Below are 18,196 nucleotides of genomic sequence, written 5' to 3' on the forward strand. Positions count from 1 at the left end.
GTGTCGCTCCTAAATTCCTACCTCCAGCTTGGGTCTGTTAGTGCAATTGCTCATGAAATATCTCTTCCTGGAAATTTCACAGGTATCCCTATTTCATCATGTCCAACATGGAACTCATCATCCTCCTTACTTTTTCCACCCCTCAAGAACCTCTGGCTCTCTTTGTGTTCATTTCAAGAAATATTATCCAGTTGTCAAATTAAGCAGTGTGGGAGTCGTCCTTGATTCTCTAATCCAATCTATAACCAGACGTTTTCAACTCTGCCTCCTAAATATAACTCAGTTCTGTCTGTTTTTCTCTGCCTTGCTACCACCTGATCCAGGCTACATCACCTTAGACTTACAATGACAACAACGAACATCCAAGTGACTCCCTGCATCTACCTTCACTACCCCCATCTGCCTGCGTATTCTCTGATGGATCCACAGTCAAGTAAGTGATCTTTAAAAAATGTAAACAAGATTGTGGCATTTGTTTCTTGCTAAAAGGCAATGCTAAATTAATTAGCTATTAATGCTATTTAATAATAGCATTAATATAAATTATAATATTAAAATAATATATTATATATAATTATAATATAGATAATATATATAAATATATATTTTTTCATTTGCATATATAAATATATATTTATACACATATATATTTATATATATATTATCTATATTATATATTATAATAAAAATATAATAAAAATAACATAATAAAAATATTATAAATTAATATAAATAATTTAGCAATTAATGCTAAAGGCAATGTGGTGTCCTAGATTGTATCCTGGAACAGAAAAAGGACATTAGCGGAAGACTCATAAAATCCGAAAAAAGCCTGGAGTTCAGTTAATAGTAATGTACTAATGTTGGTTTCTTGGTTTAAATAAATGTACTGTGGTTATATAAGATGTTAACATTAGAGGACAGTGGGTGAGGAGTACACAGGAACTCTCTGTAGTATCTTTGCAACTTTTCTGTAAATATAAAACTACTCCAAAATTAAGTTTATTTTAAAAAAAAATTGTAGCACCATCGCCTTTTATGTTAGAGTCCAAAATCCTTAGCATGACCAGCTTTTGCTCTCCAGCCAAACTAAACTTATTATTTAATTCTTCCAGTGAGACAAACCTTTTCCTTGCCAGTATTCAGTGTCTGGCCCATTAATAAGTGCTTGATAAATGTTGGTTGAAAATTAATGAACATTACATTTTTAAATATCAAAAGATTGACTGTAAATTTGTGGATTGATAGATCTTGGGAATTTGTAAGCTACCTGAGTTGGGTTTTCAGTTGGAGGCAGGATGGCCCAGGCAGCACACCTGTAGTGGTATGTGACTTTCCTCAACTCCCCGTATCTCCCCTCCCTCGTCCCTTCCAGGCTGCTGTCCTTGAAATTCTGCACCAGGCCCCTTCCGAGCTTGGAGACCAGGTGCCCATTTATGTTAACGGGAGAGAGAAAAAGGTCTTCCCCCACCCACACTGCCCCGTCCCGTCTCCCACAACCCACCTGTGGGCAATTTAACAGTGGGTTCTGGAAACAACACTGCCTCCTTTCAGGTCTAACTACTAGAGTTATTCCAATGGCAGGAATTTCAAGCCAGGTAAGAGAAGCCACGTCAGGCTGCCAGATGGTGGGGAAGATAGGCATGGGTATCAGAGCAGGCTTCAGACTAAAGGCAGGTAGACGGGATCAGGTGTTGTAATCACATTCGAGAAAAGGAGTCAAGTGAACCTCATTACACATTATAGAGCCCTGTTATAATAATACCCCTTATTATTACTCGGACTTGGATTTAACCCGTGACAAATCCTTTTCTCTCATGTGTCTTCCTTTCCCCTCCTAAGTCATCATTCTTAAAATAATGATGATAAGAAGAAGTAACTATGACTAATTACTTTAGATCATCATTTCATCTAAGGTGTCCCTTATTTCCAAACCCAGTTTTTCAGGTAAGCGAACTCATTCCCAAGGTCATATGCAGCTGATAAGAGGCAGATCTGCTATTCAAAGTCAAGTCTTTCTGGCTCCAAAACTCTTTTTCTGCCCTCCTGCAAGCTGCCTAGGGTGATCTGCTCTAAACACCACATCTCTCAATGAAGGACAAACACAATGGGTCTTTATAGAAAGGGAAGCTGGAGCATTGGAATCTTAACTGCAGGCAGGCTCCTCAGGAGGAAGCTGGAGGAGGGAGAGGGGCCAGGAGGTGTGGACTCCATGGGGTGTTTGTTTTCTCATCTGTGTCTTGGTGATGGTAGACACTTTATTGCCCACAGTCCATCTGGGAGCAGTGTTTTGAATATTCTGCCCCCCTTTCCCCCAACACGTCTTCCAAAATGATAGACAGAAGAATTTAATACATTTAATGCTTTTCCTTCCATTTACACTATCATCAATTACAAAGTATTGTTCACTTCACAAAATAAAACCATTTCCAGATAGTTTTTTGACAGTATCAAGAAGTACATAAGCTACAACAAACAAATCTGTACAGTTGGGAGGAACGATACTAGCAGGGACCGAGCAGAACCATTCTGAGCCCCGGGTGCCAGTGGAGTCCATCCACATAGCCCTCAGGACTTCCTAGGATAACAGCTGCACTGCCCTCTCCCCTCTCAGCTGGCTCATCACACAGTAATTCTCTTCTGGTCACTCCGAAACAAGACCAGTGAGTACTGGCATGAATCATCTCAGAAAATGAGAGGAAAAGACTTTGTAGTTGGGGTTAAGAAAAAAATTTAGATTGACAGTTTTTGACGTTTTAAATATTTTACCTATGTTACAAAATATAGAAATCTTGGTGTGGAACGCTCATGCTAAGATAAATATAAGCAATAAGATAGGACTGTAGCAATCAAATCATATTAAATTATTATCCATCAGAGTTACTTTGATCAAGGAGGAACACATATTTGTAAAAAACCAAACAGTCATTCTTACTTTAAAAAACAGGCTTGTTTATAAAACAAAAATGAAAAAAATCAACAATGACTCTGCAGATTCACTTCTCATAAATAGAAATGTGGCAAAAATGCAACTTGACATTAACAGATGAATTCAGAATGAATGCTTGCCTGAAAAGAAAGAAGTGCTAACTTTTTACATGGCCCAGCTATAACCAGTGTTTCCAAATTATTTTATGTAAAATGACCACGTTCTGCATGTTCTGTGATGTACACACATGATATGGAAAGACTATGACCAATTCATAGAACATACTTTGGGATTTCACAAAATTTTTATGGAAAGAAAATCTGTGGATGTTTCAGACCATCCTACACTTGCTATAAACATACACCGTAAGACAGCAAAATGCCAGTGCTTAACAGCAAATCTATCAAAAGCAGGGACAGAGGTGGGAGGTGAAATTTCATTGCAAAGCACTGATAAGGACAGAGGTATGTCAAGATAATACTGCATTCATGGTAAACTTTTCAGGGATCGCAGCAAGAAGGCAGGACAAGGTACACAGGGTAATAATCAATGCACTGCATTGAGTTCTATTTGCTAAAATAAAGTAACATTCTTGCAGCTAAAATAAAAATACATTTTACAATATAAGTTTCATTTAACATTTAACATATAGAATTGTCTTCTTTTTGTAAGTGGAAAATGTATAACTGTATCAAGTACCTCTATGAATTAAGTTCCCTTTTATTACTGATAAGACTGAAGTTTAAAGGTCTACGTTGTTTTTTAATAAGTTAAAGAAAGATTTATTAATCACTCTTCCAGCAAAACAGACATACGAGGCACAGCAAAGACCCAGGCGAGGGCTTTTTCTCACCCTCATCCTTGCTGTTCTCCTGTGGAGGGGGCCAGTGTCTATGAGACACAGTAGCCGACATGGCGATCCTCTGTGGTCTAGGAAATTCCACCACTTGTTTGGAAAACCAGGTGTAAAAGATGTTTTTATTTCTTTAGCCTTATCAACTTAGATGGGGCTCGGGCCATTCAGCTCACTTCCCTGGTGGATTAAAACAAAACATCTTCGTTTTCTATTAAAATCTGCACAATCAGCTTTTGGTACCGCATGTCATGGAGGGTGGTGAGGGTACTGTCCTCAGGGGGCCTCATCAGGGTGGGCCCAAATACGATCCCCAGATTTTCAGCATTCATGAAATTGTCCTTTTCATTCAGAGTCACCCTGCAAGACAGACATATACACAGAGGCATTATACAGACTCGAGGGTGGATTTGTATACTGATTATGAACTTCTCTGGTTTGAGAATTTGCAAAAGAAAATTGAGAATTGGAAGTATACGGAAGTATTTCTTAAAAGGTAATTTTCTGACTAAAAAAAGTTTTAGATTATTGACATTGCCTTCAGCCAGTAGAAGTGAACTACTAAGTCAATCTGGTGTAGACACACTTTTTAAAATTATAAAATCAGTCCTTCTTACTAAATAAACGTGGAACTCTCAGTGAGGGAATATTGGTTTGAAGGGGCAGTAGATTATTAGGTGGCCCATAGTGCATACAGATTTAGTCTAGGCTTGTATGGATGTCTTTTCTTTCCCTCTTGTCGCTGTCTACTGGTCTGTATGCTGGCAGACCAGGAAGCTGAGGGCAGATTCCCTGTCTGCTGGCAGGGCTAGTGCCTGAGGAGAGAGGTCAAGCCATCATCATGGGACTGGGAAATGGCTGGAATGTGGCCAAACGAAAAAGCAGTTGGATATTATTTCTAGTTCCCACAGGATGAGGTCTGGAGCAGTAATTATTGTTGGAATTGAAAATCGTCATTTCATCACTAATCATTAGAGAAATGCAAATCAAAACTGCAGTGAGGTATCACCTCACACTGGTCAGAATGGCCATCATCAAAACATCTGCAAACAATAAATGCTGGAGAGGGTGTGGAGAAAAGGGAACCCTCCTACACTGTTGGTGGGAATGTAAATTGGTACAGCCACCGTGGAGAACAGTATGGAAGTTCCTTAAAAACTAAATATAGAACTACCATATGATCCAGCAGTCCCACTCCTGGGCATATGTCTGGAGAAAACCATAATTCGAAAAGATAACATGCACCCCAATGTTCATTGCAGCACTATTTGTAATAGCCAAGACCTGGAATCAACCTAAATGTTCATGGACAGAGGAGTGGAGAAAGATGATGTGGTACATATACACAACGGAATATTACTCAGCCATAAAAAAGAAGGAAATAATGCCATCTGCAGCAACATGGATGGACCTAGAGACTGTCATAATGAGTGAAGTAAGTCAAAGACAAATATCATATGATATCACTTATATGTGAAATCTAAAAAAAAATGGTACAAATGAACTTATTTACAAAACAGAAATAGAATGACAGTTGTAGAAAATAAACTTATGGTTACCAGGGGAAAGTGAGGGGGGTGGGATATTTTGGGAGATTGGGATTGACATATACACACTACTGTATATAAAATAACTAATAAGGACCTACTGTATAGCACAGGGAACTCTCCTCAATACTGTGTAATGACCTGTAAGGGAAAAGAATCTAAAAAAGAGTGGACAGATGTGTATGTGTAACTGATTCACTTTGCTGTACACCTGAAACTAATACAACATTGTAAATCAACTATACTCCAAGATCTAGGGGAAGATGGTGGAAAGGTAAGACGCGGAGATCACCTTCCTCCCCACAGATACATCAGAAATACATCTACACGTGGAACAACTCCTACAGAACACCTAATGAACACTGGCAGAAGACCTCAGACCTCCCAAAAGGTGCGTGAGGAGAGGGGATTAAGAATGCTGCTTAAAGGAGCTCAGAGACGGGTGCGAGCCGCGGCTCTCGGCGCAGACCCCAGAGACGGGCATGAGACGCTAAGGCTACTGCTGCCGCCACCAAGAAGCCTGTGTGCGAGCACAGGTCACTCTCCACAACCCCCTTGCGGGGAGCCTGTGCAGCTCGCCACTGCCAAGGTCCCAGGATCCACGGACAACTTCCCCGGGAGAACACACGGCACACCTCAGGCTGGTGCAACGTCATGCCGGCCTCTGCCACTGCAGGCTCGCCCCGCACTCCGTACACCTCCCTCCCCCCGGCCTGAGTGAGCCGGAGCCCCCGAATCAGTGGCTCCTTTAACCCTGTCCTGTCTGAGCAAAGAACAGATATTTTTTCTTAATAATTATTTTTTTATTTTAATAACTTTATTTTACCTTATTTTCTTTTCTTTTATCCTCTTCTTTCTTTCTACTTTTTTATCTACTCTTTTATCCTCTACTTTCTTTCTTCTTACTTTCTACTTTCTACTTCTTTCTACTATCCTATTCTTTCTTTCTACTTTTTCTCCCTTTTATTCTGTGCTGTGTGGATGAAAGGCTCTTGGTGCTGCAGCCAGGAGTCAGTGCTGTGCCTCTGAGGTGGGAGAGCCAACTTCAGGACACTGGTCCACAAGAGACCTCCCAGCTCCACGTAGTATCAAACGGCGAAAATCTCCCAGAGATCTCCATCTCAACGCCAGCACCCAGCTTCACTCAACGACCAGCAAGCTACAGTGCTGGACACCCTATGCCAAACAACTAGCAAAACAGTAACACAACCCCACCCATTAGCAAAGAGGCTGCCTAAAATCATAGTAAGTCCACAGACACCCCAAAACACACCACCAGACGTGGACCTGCCAACCAGAAAGACAAGATCCAGCCTCATCCACCAGAACACAGGCACTAGTCCCCTCCACCAGGAAGCCTACACAACCCACTGAACCAACCTTAGCCACTGGGGACAGACACCAAAAACAACGGGAACTAAGAACCTGCAGCCTGCGAAAAGGAGACCCCAAACACAGTAAGATAAGCAAAATGAGAAGACAGAAAAACACACAGCAGATGAAGGAGCAAGATAAAAACCCACCAGACCTAACAAATGAAGAGAAAATAGGCAGTCTACCTGAAAAAGAATTCAGAATAATGAGAGTAAAGATGATCCAAAATCTTGGAAATCGAATAGACAAAATGCAAGAAACAATTTAACAAGGACCTAGAAGAACTAAAGATGAAACAAGCAATGATGAACAACACAATAATGAAATTAAAAATACTCTAGATGGGATCAATAGCAGAATAACTGAGGCAGAAGAATGGATAAGTGACCTGGAAGATAAAATATTGGAAATAACTACTGCAGAGCAGAATAAAGAAAAAAGAATGAAAAGAACTGAGGACAGTCTCAGAGACCTCTGGGACAACATTAAACACACCAACATTTGAATAATAGGGGTTCCAGAAGAAGAAGCGAAAAAGAAAGGGACTGAGAAAATATTTGAAGAGATGATACTTGAAAACTTCCCTAATATGGGAAAGGAAATAGTTAATCAAGTCCAGGAAGCACAGAGACTCCCATACAGAATAAATCCAAGGAGAAACATGCCAAGACACATATTAATCAAACTGTCAAAAATTAAATACAAAGAAAACATATTAAAAGCAGCAAGGGAGAAACAACAAATAACACACAAGGGAATCCCCATTAGGTTAACAGCTGATCGTTCAGCAGAAACTCTGCAAGCCAGAAGGGACAGACAGGACATATTTAAAGTGATGAAGGAGAAAAACCTGCAACCAAGATTACTCTACCCAGCAAGGATCTCATTCAGATTTGATGGAGAAATTAAAACCTTTACAGACAAGCAAAAGTTGAGAGCGTTCAGCACCACCAAACCAGCTCCACAACAACTGCTAAAGGAACTTCTCTAGGCAGGAAACACAAGAGAAGGAGAAGACCTACAATAACGAACCCAAAACAATTAAGAAAATGGGAATAGGAACATACATATCAATAATTACCTTAAATGTAAACGGACTAAATGCTCCCACCAAAAGACACAGATTGGCTGAATGGATACAAAAACAAGACCCATATATTTGCTGTCTACAAGAGACCCACTTCAGACCTAGAGACACATACAGACTGAAAGTAAGGGGATGGAAAAAGATATTTCATGCGAATGGAAACCAAAAGAAAGCTGGAGAAGCAATTCTCATATCAAACAAAATAGACTTTAAAATAAAGACTATTAGAAGAGACAATGAACGACACTACATGATGAACAAGGGATCGATCCAAGAAGATACAACAATTGTAAATATTTATGCACCCAACATAGGAGCACCTCAATACATAAGGCAAATACTAACAGCCATAAAAGGGGAAATGGACAGTAACACATTCATAGTAGGGGACTTTAATACCCCACTTTCACCAATGGACAGATCATCCAAAATGAAAATAAATAAGGAAACACAAGCTTTAAATGATACATTAAACAAGATGGACTTAATTGATATTTATAGGACACTCCATCCAAAAACAAAAGAATACACATTTTTCTCAAGTGTATTCTTGAGAAACATGAACATGTTTCATGTTCTGAACATTTCAGAATGTTCCATGGAACATTCTCCAGGATAGATCACATCTTGGGTCACAAATCAAGCCTTGGTAAATTTAAGAAAATCGAAGTTGTATGAAGTATCTTTTCCGACCACAACGCTATGAGACTAGATATCAATTACAGGAAAAGATCTGTAAAAAATACAAACACATGGAGGCTAAACAATACACTACTTAATAATGAAGTGATCACTGAAGAAATCAAAGAGGAAATTAAAAAATACTTGGAAACAAATGACAATGGAGACACGACCACCCAAAATCTATGGGATGCAGCAAAATCAGTTCTAAGGGGGAAGTTTATAGCAATACAATCCTGCCTTAAGAAACAGGAAACATACTGAATAAACAACCTAACCTTGCACCTAAAGCAATTAGAGAAAGAAGAACAAAAAAACCCCAAAGTTAACAGAAGGAAAGAAATCATAAAGATCAGATCAGAAATAAATGAAAAATAAATGAAGGAAACAATAGCAAAGATCAATAAAACTAAAAGCTGGTTCTTTGAGAAGATAAACAAAATTGATAAACCATTAGCCAGACTCATCAAGAAAAAAAGGGAGAAGACTCAAGTCAATAGAATTAGAAATGAAAAAGGAGAAGTAACAACTGACACTGCAGAAATACAAAAGATCATGAGAGATTACTACAGGCAACTCTATGCCAATAAAATGGACAACATGGAAGAAATGGACAAACTCTTAGAAATGCACAACCTGCCAAGACTGAATCAGGAAGAAATAGAAAATATGAACAGACCAATCACAAGCACTGAAATTGAAACTGTGATTAAAAATCTGCCAACAAACAAAAGCCCAGGACCAGATGGCTTCACAGGCGAATTCTATCAAACATTTAGAGAAGAGCTAACACCTATCCTTCTCAAACTCTTCCAAAATATAGCAGAGGGAGGAACACTCCCAAACTCATTCTACGAGGCCACCGTCACCTTGATACCAAAACTAGACAAGGATGTCACAAAGAAAGAAAACTACAGGCCAATATCACTGATGAAGATAGATGCAAAAATCCTCAACAAAATACTAGCAAACAGAATCCAACAGCACATTAAACAGATCATACTCCATGATCAAGTGGGGTTTATTCCAGGAATGCAAGGATTCTTCAATATACACAAATCAATCAACGTGATACACCATATTAACAAACTGAAGGAGAAAAACCATATGGTCATCTCAATAGATGCAGAGAAAGCTTTTGAAAACATTCAACACCCATTTATGATAAAAACCCTGCAGAAAGTAGGCATAGAGGGAACTTTCCTCAACATAATAAAGGCCATATATGACAAACCCACAGCCAACATCGTCCTCAATGGTGAAAAACTGAAAGCATTTCCACTAAGATCAGGAACAAGACAAGGTTGCCCACTCTCACCACTCTTATTCAACATAGTTTTGGAAGTTTTAGCCACAGCAATCAGAGAAGAAAAGGAAATAAAAGGAATCCAAATCGGAAAAGAAGAAGTAAAGCTGTCACTCTTTGCAGATGACATGATACGATACATAGAGAATGCTAAAGATGCTACCAGAAAACTACTAGAGCTCATCAATGAATTTGGTAAAGTAGCAGGATACAAAATTAATGCACAGAAATCTCTTGCATTCCTATACACTAATGATGAAAAATCTGAAAGTGAAATCAAGAAAACACTCCCATCTACCAAAGCAACAAAAAGAATAAAATATCTAGGAATAAACCTACCTAAGGAGACAAAAGACCTCTATGCAGAAAATTATAAGACACTGATGAAAGAAATTAAAGATGATACAAATAGATGGAGAGATATACCGTGTTCTTGGATTGGAAGAATCAACATTGTGAAAATGACTCTACTACCCAAAGCAATCTACAGATTCAATGCAATCCCTATCAAACTACCACTGGCATTTTTCACAGGACTAGAACAGAAAATTTCACAATTTGTATGGAAACACAAAAGACCCCGAATAGCCAAAGCAATCTTGAAAACGAAAAATGGAACTGGAGGAATCAGGCTCCCTGACTTCAGACTATACTACAAAGCTACAGTAATCAAGACAGTATGGTACTGGCACAAAAACAGAACTATAGATCAATGGAACAGGATAGGAAGCCCAGAGATAAACCCACGCACATACGGTCACCTTATCTTTGATAAAGGAGGCAGGAATGTACAGTTGAGAAAGGACAGCCTCTTCAATAAGTGGTGCTGGGAAAACTGGACAGGTACATATAAAAGTATGAGATTAGATCCCTCCCTAACACCATACACAAAAATAAGCTCGAAATGGATTAAAGACCTAAATGTAAGGCCAGAAACTATGAAACTCTTAGAGGAAAACATAGGCAGGACACTCTATGACATAAATCACAGCAAGGTCCTTTTTGACCCACCTCCTAGAGAAATGGAAATAAAAATAAACAAATGGGACCTAATGAAACTTCAAAGCTTTTGCACAGTAAGGGAAACCATAAATGAGACCAGAAGACGACTGTCAGAATGGAAGAAAATATTTGTAAATGAAGCAACTGACAAAGGACTAACCTCCAAGATTTACAAGCAGCTCATGCAGCTCAATAACAAAAAAACAAACAACCCAATCCAAAAATTGGCAGAAGACCTAAATAGACATTTCTCCAAAGAAGATATACAGACTGCCAACAAACACATGAAAGAATGCTCAACATCATTAATCGTTAGAGAAATGCAAATCAAAACTACAATGAGATATCATATCATACCAGTCAGAATGGCCATCATCAAAAAATCTAGAAACAATAAATGCTGGAGAGGGTGTGGAGAAAAGGTAACACTCTTGCACTGCTGGTGGGAATGTGAATTGGTACAGCCACTATGGAGAACAGTATGGAGGTTCCTTATAAAACTACAAATAGAACTACCATGTGACCCAGCAGTCCCACTCCTGGGCATATACCCTGAGAAAACCATAATTCAAAAAGAGTCATGTACCAAAATGTTCATTGCAGCTCTATTTACAATAGCCCGGAGATGGAAACAACCTAAGTGTCCATCATCGGATGAATGGATAAAGAAGATGTGGCACATATATACAATGGAATATTACTCAGCCATAAAAAGAAACGAAATTGAGCTATTTGTAATGAGGTGGATGGACCTAGAGTCTGTCATATAGAGTGAAGTAAGTCAGAAAGAGAAAGACAAATACTGTACGCTAACACGTATATATGGAATTTAAGAAAAAGAAAAAAATGTCATGAAGAACCTAGGTTTAAGACAGGAATAAAGACACAGACCTACTAGAGAATGGGCTTGAGGATATGGGGAGGGGGAAGGGTAAGCTGTGACAAAGCGAGAGAGTGGCGTGGACACATATACACTACCAAACGTAAAATAGATAGCTAGTGGGAAGCAGCCGCATAGCACAGGGAGATCAGCTCGGTGCTTTGTGACCACCTAGAGGGGTGGGATAGGGAGGGTGGGAGGGAGGGAGACGCAAGAGGGAAGAGATATGGGAACATATGTATATGTAAAACTGATTCACTTCGTTATACAGCAGAAACTAACACACCATTGTAAAGCAATTATACTCCAATAAAGATGTTAAAAAAAACTACAATAAATATTATTAAAAAAAAAAATCATCATTTCAACATCCATGTTCAAGAACTGCAAAGCCTTTAAAAGATGAAGTTCAAACTCCAAAGTTGGCTTAATACCTTCCAAGTAGAATAAAACTATGATCTCTCTGATATTTTGGTTTATGGATTTAGGTTTTAGGATGTTTCTAACAGATCTAAAAGGGATTACATTCTCCAAAGAAGAGCAAACTAGGATTAACATATGTTTAGGTTTTGCACAGACAGCCATCCCTTTGTGTTTATTCTCTTGAAGCTAATTAAGACTAGCCATTTAGCATTATTTTAGGAAGGGTAATTCAGCTTGCATTACCTTCACCTTGCAAAGTTAAGAGGGAGGTAAGAAAGAAGACATACTTCACTTTCAAAGTGCTCGTATTTCCCCACTACATCAGGCACCACACCTGACCAAACAAGATGGCTAGCAAACCCACCATAGTAAAAATACTAAATAATTGGCATTTAAGATTCAACTGGCACGTCAGCATTTCTCCTGATAATGACACTTTGCCTTCCAAAGTGTAACAGTTGGGCACTGAAAGAAATAACTTAGAGCTATTTAAAAGCCACGCTGTCATACAAGGCTTTTTTTAATCCCAAAATTACTTGTACTCTTAAATTCAATAAATTAATCAGGGACTTCCCTGGTGGCGCAGTGGTTAAGAATCCACCTGCCAATGCAGGGATCATGGGTTCAATCTCTGGTCTGGGAAGATCCCACATGCCGCGGAGCAACTAAGTCTGTGCGCCACAACTACTGAGCTCAACTACTGAGCTCTAGAGCCCACGAGTCACAACTACTGAGCCCACGTGCCACAACTACTGAAGCCCGCACGCCTACACCCTGTGCTCCGCAACAAGAGAAGCCACTGCAATGAGAAGCCCGCAGACTGCCACGAAGAGTGGCCCCCGTTCTCCGCAACTGGAGAAAGCCCGCGTGCAGCAACGAAGACCCAATGCAGCCAAAAATAAATAAAATAAATAAATTAAAAAAAATAAATTAGTCAAAATGGGACTCTTCTAAGCTACATGTTACATCCCTGATCACGTTGAATATGAGCAAGAGTTTATATGTTTTAAAGGTAGAAAAGTTTAAACCTCAATACCTTAGTGTTTCTACAGTGTTCTCCACTTGCTTCCTTTCACTTACTGAATGGATCTGTAAGTTGGTATAGACAATTTTTTTTTAAAAGACCAACTGATTGACTTCACTATACAAGTACAGTGAAGGAAAGAGATCGATGGTTTAGGTAAAAGAGTCTGGAACCAGAGACTTCGTATCCTGTGAACACCCATCTCCATCTGTCTCGCGTGCTCTCACACAGATAACCTGGTGTGCAGCCCTCTGTGGCAGGCACCCTCTGAGATGGTTCCCAGTGATCCCTGCCTCCTGGAATTCATACCCTTGTAACCCCTTCCCCTAGAGCACGGGCTAGACCTAGTGACTTGCTTCTAGCACACAGGGTATAGCAAAAGCAACGGGATATCACTTCTGAGATTAGGTTACAGAAAGACTATCTTTCATCTGGGGCGCTTGCGCTTGCTTGCTGTAAGGGCGGCCAGCTGCCATTTGGGTGAGCTGCCTATGGGGAGACCCGTAGGACAGGGAACTGAGGGTGGCCTCCAGAGAACAGTCAGCAAGAGAGGCCTGCAGTCTAATAGCCACTGAAGAACTGAACCCTGCCAAACACCATGTGACTGACCTTGGAAGTGGATGCTCCCCGACTCAAGCCTCAGAGGAGGTTGTAGCCTGCCTGGCTGTCAGTTTGACTGCAACCTCATCAGAAACCTTGAACCAGAGGCACCCAGTGAAGCCACCTGGATTCCTGATCACAGAGACTGCGCGGTAACAAATGGTTATTGTTTTAAGCCACTAAGTTTGGGGGCAGTTTGTCCCTCAGTGGTAGATAATTAACATGTCAAGTAAAACAAGAGATCAGAGTGGGAATGTGCTTGTCCAGAAGGAAGGCAGCCTCAGGAATCTGGGACTCTCGTAAGCAGGAGGACGAACAGAACACAGAGCACAAGGCTGGTGTGGGAGGAAGATACAGAGGCGGAGGCAGTGCAGGCAAATGGTTAAGACACAGTAAGGGCCATGGCTCAGACTGGGTTTCAGTCCTGGCTTTACTGCATCTCTTTGCATCACTTATTGAACCTCCCCAGGTTCAGCAATATCATCTAACAGTACCCCCCTCATAGAGAGAACACATCTAAAGAGCGCGGAGCAGCCCCTGCCACAGAGTGAGTGGCTGGCAGTTATGAAAGGGGCTGGACTGGGGAAGGCGGCCTAATTCACTCTGAAGGGCGGGCTGTCTGCTCAGCGGGTTGGGGAGGCTGTGAACTTTTCCTGATGCGTTAACTGCCCAGGGCAGGTAGGGACTGCAGAAGCAGCGCCGAGGAGGTGTGAACTTACTTCTTTAGGTGGATCATCAGGTACCGGAGGGTCTCATAGTGGGCAGGAGGAAGCAGCATCAGCACTTCGTGGACCGCTTCCAGCCTCTCATCCGCACTGGAGATTTCTGTGAAGATCACATGTAATGAATATTCGTGCAGTGTTGAAACATTAAAGTTTTCAGGGAAGTAACAAGAAGTTTGGTTTGTTCAGGTTGCAGAAAAAGGGGCAGTCTACTAACATTTCACTTAAAGTAATCGATGTGTTCCGTGTCTTGCCGTATTCCAGAAAAGGCTTTGAGGCTGGGAACCACGTGTGTGTTGAACGTCCACTGGCTGTGTGGCAGGAGGCTGCCCACGCCCCTTGCCCTCCAGAAACCTGCAGACCTGCAGATGCTTGCTGGTGGCGTATGCACCGACTGTGTTTTGCCCATCTTCTGAACACTGGATTTGCTAGAAAACTCACTATCCCCAGCTTTAGTTTAAATTGGACCACACCTGGGAGTGTTCTCTTGAAGCTGCCTACCAGCTCTTTCCGTGGCAGGCTTCCATGACGGAACACACTCTACAATGCGAGGGCACCGGCAGGTGAGCCAGCCAGCTCAGTCTGCACTGATGGCAGTTTTCACCAGAATGTTGGCACGGTTAAGCCCAGTGTGCCGTCCAGGTTAGGAAGTAGATAGTAGGTATATTAACAATGGGAGGGAGCCTGCATGCTTCTGCCTTTTAGGACTCTCATAGGTATTGGCAGCCACTCAAAGAAAGCTCCCCTGGTCACTCCTCCTGGGGCAGAGGGCACCCTGCTTCCGGAACCTTCTCCCCCAAGACCACCAGGACCCAGGAAAGAATGCTCTCACCAGGGAGTAGGGCCACAGCTCATCTGGAAAGTACACCTTGCACTAATCCCAGCCTGCCCCCATCTCTCCCCATCAGGCATCTTGTTATTATATTTAGCAACACATACCTTTAAAGGTTATATATTTTTTTAATAAAAAGTTCCTTGAGGTGTGCTTGACTTCTACGTCATTCATTCTAGCACCTAAATCTCCCCTTCCTCGCTGTGCTCCTGGACAAAGTGTAGTGCAATTCCCCCCACACCCCAACACACATATACACACTATGGTTCTCTCTCCTGACGGCGGTGACCCAAGTGCCAAACCCTGAATGAGCAGCTATGGACTGATGGAAGTCCAATGCTGACGTGCCATCCCTGGACCTGTGAGCTCAGCTCTCCAAGCCTAGCTTTCCTCCTCTGTACAATGGGATTAGAGTACGTGATTCATCAGGTAGATGGGAAGATTAAACAAGAAGATATTGGTGAGAGTTCCTAGTATAGTAGTTGACACAGTATATTCTGGGCCTATTACTAATTTTGAACAGCATCAATGTGCAAAACTTGGGGTATGACTTTAATTGATTAGCAATGGGATTCTGCCTAATAGATGAAAGTAGTTAATCTATACAGTCCTCACTGAAGAACATCTGATTGTTTGCTGCAGAAACATTCTGCTTTCAACATATAAGAGTAAGCCTGACTGTGCTGGTTCCCAGCATAGGAGAAACGATGGGGAGAGACAGAACTGCCTGGCACCTAGCTTCAGCTGAGTAGAGCTGGCTTAGTACTGGGTCAACTCAGCTGGTGAACTATGCCTGGTTTTCTTTTAACTGTACCATTGTGCTCTCGCTTGGCAAAGCAAATCCTCATGCAATAATTTAATCAGGTCTGAGTTTTAATTTTCTTGAAGTCAAAAGCATTGCACTTAAAACTTTGGTGCCATTAAAAAATTAGTTCTCCATACTTACTTGCTGCTTCTATAAATTTGGAATAGGTATCATAGGTGATGACAGGAATGGGTAAGTCTCTGAAATACAGTTTAAGGGCTCCAGTGATGATGTTTATGTCTGGATAGATGTTGGCAGATATATCGGCCTTTTCACCATCTGAAAAACAATCAATGATCCAATTCCTAATTAGGACCTTATTTCACCAAGTTAAAGCATGCCCAGAAAGAAAAAAAAGATCCAACAATGAATGCTCCTTTACAAGTTTCAGCTGACTACTTTGGCTTCTAATAACACTGAGATGCAGGAAGTAACAAAAGAAGTTTGGTGAGAGGGATTTTGGGTCTGAGGGTAAGTGCAGCCAAAAAAGTAGTGAAATAGACTTAAAATAGTTCTTTGGGTCCCAGCCCCTGGTAATTTGCTAAATAGAAATCTAGCACAGTAATTTGTATTCTAGACACCAAGGTTCATAACAGAATAACAATCTAATTTGAAGTAAAAAAAATCAAGAATCTCTTATTTAGTATTCTTTGGACTTGGATTTGAAGATCACATACAGAAAATAAGGGTTGAATATCGTCAGTTTCTAATGTCTCTTTCAGGCTTACTGAAGTTTCTTTTCACTTGATTATTTCTCCCCTAGTCCCTAGGACTTTAATCTGGGAAACTTTAACCTTCCCTCATGTATAGGTAATGTTATATTTCTTACTATTTTTACAATCATTCTGAGGACATTTTTTGACTTTTTGTTTTACCATTAGTAAATACCAGTCCAATTTAATTGTTGCAGTCTATAAAATTTTTTGGATAGAAAAATGTTTCAGTCATATAGGGATTATTAGCATTTTCCTTTATACAGAGAATTGAAAGAACAAACGCCTCAGCAAATTTGGTTCTGAGGATTAAAAAAGCTCCTAATGTACAGAAAACAATAAGAGTGTAGCAGATATGCCATCTGATCCCCTTATTTATGTACTTAACAAATATTTATTGAGAGTCTACCATGTGCCAGGCACTATTAAGCCCTAGTGCCTCAGAGAAGAAAAGACATACGGTTGTCCCTCAGTATCCAAGGGGGATTGGTTCCAGGAACTTCCCACTGTGTGGACACCATAATCCAAGGATGCTCAAGTTTCTTATGTAAAATGGCTTAGTATGTGCATATAACCTATGCACATCCTCCAGTATACTTTAAATCATCTCTAGATTACTTACAATACCTAATACAATGTAAATGCTACATAAAGAGTTGCCAGCATGTGGCAAGTTCAAGTTCTGCTTTTTGGAACTTTCTGGAATTCAAAAAAAATTTTTTGATCCATGATTGGTTGAATCTATGGATATGGAACCTGCAGATACAGAAGGCCAACTGTACTCCCTTCAAATATAACTCTAGTTAGACTGGGAGTCAGGCCTGCAACTCAACAATTACAAGGAAATAAGAAGACTGCTGTGCTGGAGACGTGGAAACAAGGGGGCGGGCAGAGGAAAAGGAAATGGAATTCTTAGGTCAGCTTGGGGAGGTTGGGGAGGAGTCGTGACAGAGGAAAGACTTGAGCTGACACCTGATGAATAGGTAAGTGCTTGCCAGGCAGAGATGTGAACACATTCTAGATGGACAGAGCAACGTGAACCCAGGTGCTTGTTCATGAAAAGAGGTAGGGTGTATTTCAGTATTGCTGGGGTACAGAGTATACAGACAGGAGGAACTGCTATGAGCCTGGACAGATAGGGCAGCTAGATCATCAGAGACCTTGTCTACCACTCTGCAGAGTGCAGGTCCTAGCTAGTGGGCTACACGTTCCATCTCTGATTGGCTGTACCAGAAATATTTGGATCATTCAACAGATATACAGATTCTTGGGCTCACTCAGCTTCCTGAATGAGTCCCCAGGGTGGGCCCTGGTGGTCTGTATTTTTAATAAGTTCCCAAGTTGGCTCATGATATCTGACCTAAGAAAGCATATGGCCCAGAGGACGTGTGGCACAGTCACAAAGAACAAAAGGAGTT

The 18,196-nt window shown here is 40.8% G+C and overlaps 1 protein-coding gene across 2 annotated transcripts in view; it reads right to left on the reverse strand.

The window, feature by feature from the left end:
• Positions 1–2,332: 2,332 nt before the first annotated feature.
• Positions 2,333–18,196, reverse strand: part of CHN2 (chimerin 2) — a 335,759-nt gene continuing 319,895 nt past the window's right edge. For both annotated transcript variants that reach the window (XM_060156930.1, XM_060156929.1), the window contains 3 exons: positions 16,207–16,344; positions 14,426–14,531; positions 2,333–4,142 (listed from right to left, as the gene is read on the reverse strand). In XM_060156930.1, coding sequence (XP_060012913.1) covers positions 3,971–4,142; positions 14,426–14,531; positions 16,207–16,344 — 416 coding nt within the window. In that variant the 3' untranslated portion in view covers positions 2,333–3,970. The remainder of the gene's footprint in view (positions 4,143–14,425; positions 14,532–16,206; positions 16,345–18,196) is intronic.

The sequence above is a fragment of the Lagenorhynchus albirostris genome, chromosome 8 (genome assembly GCF_949774975.1).
Source record: "Lagenorhynchus albirostris chromosome 8, mLagAlb1.1, whole genome shotgun sequence".
Taxonomy (NCBI): Eukaryota; Metazoa; Chordata; class Mammalia; order Artiodactyla; family Delphinidae; genus Lagenorhynchus; species Lagenorhynchus albirostris.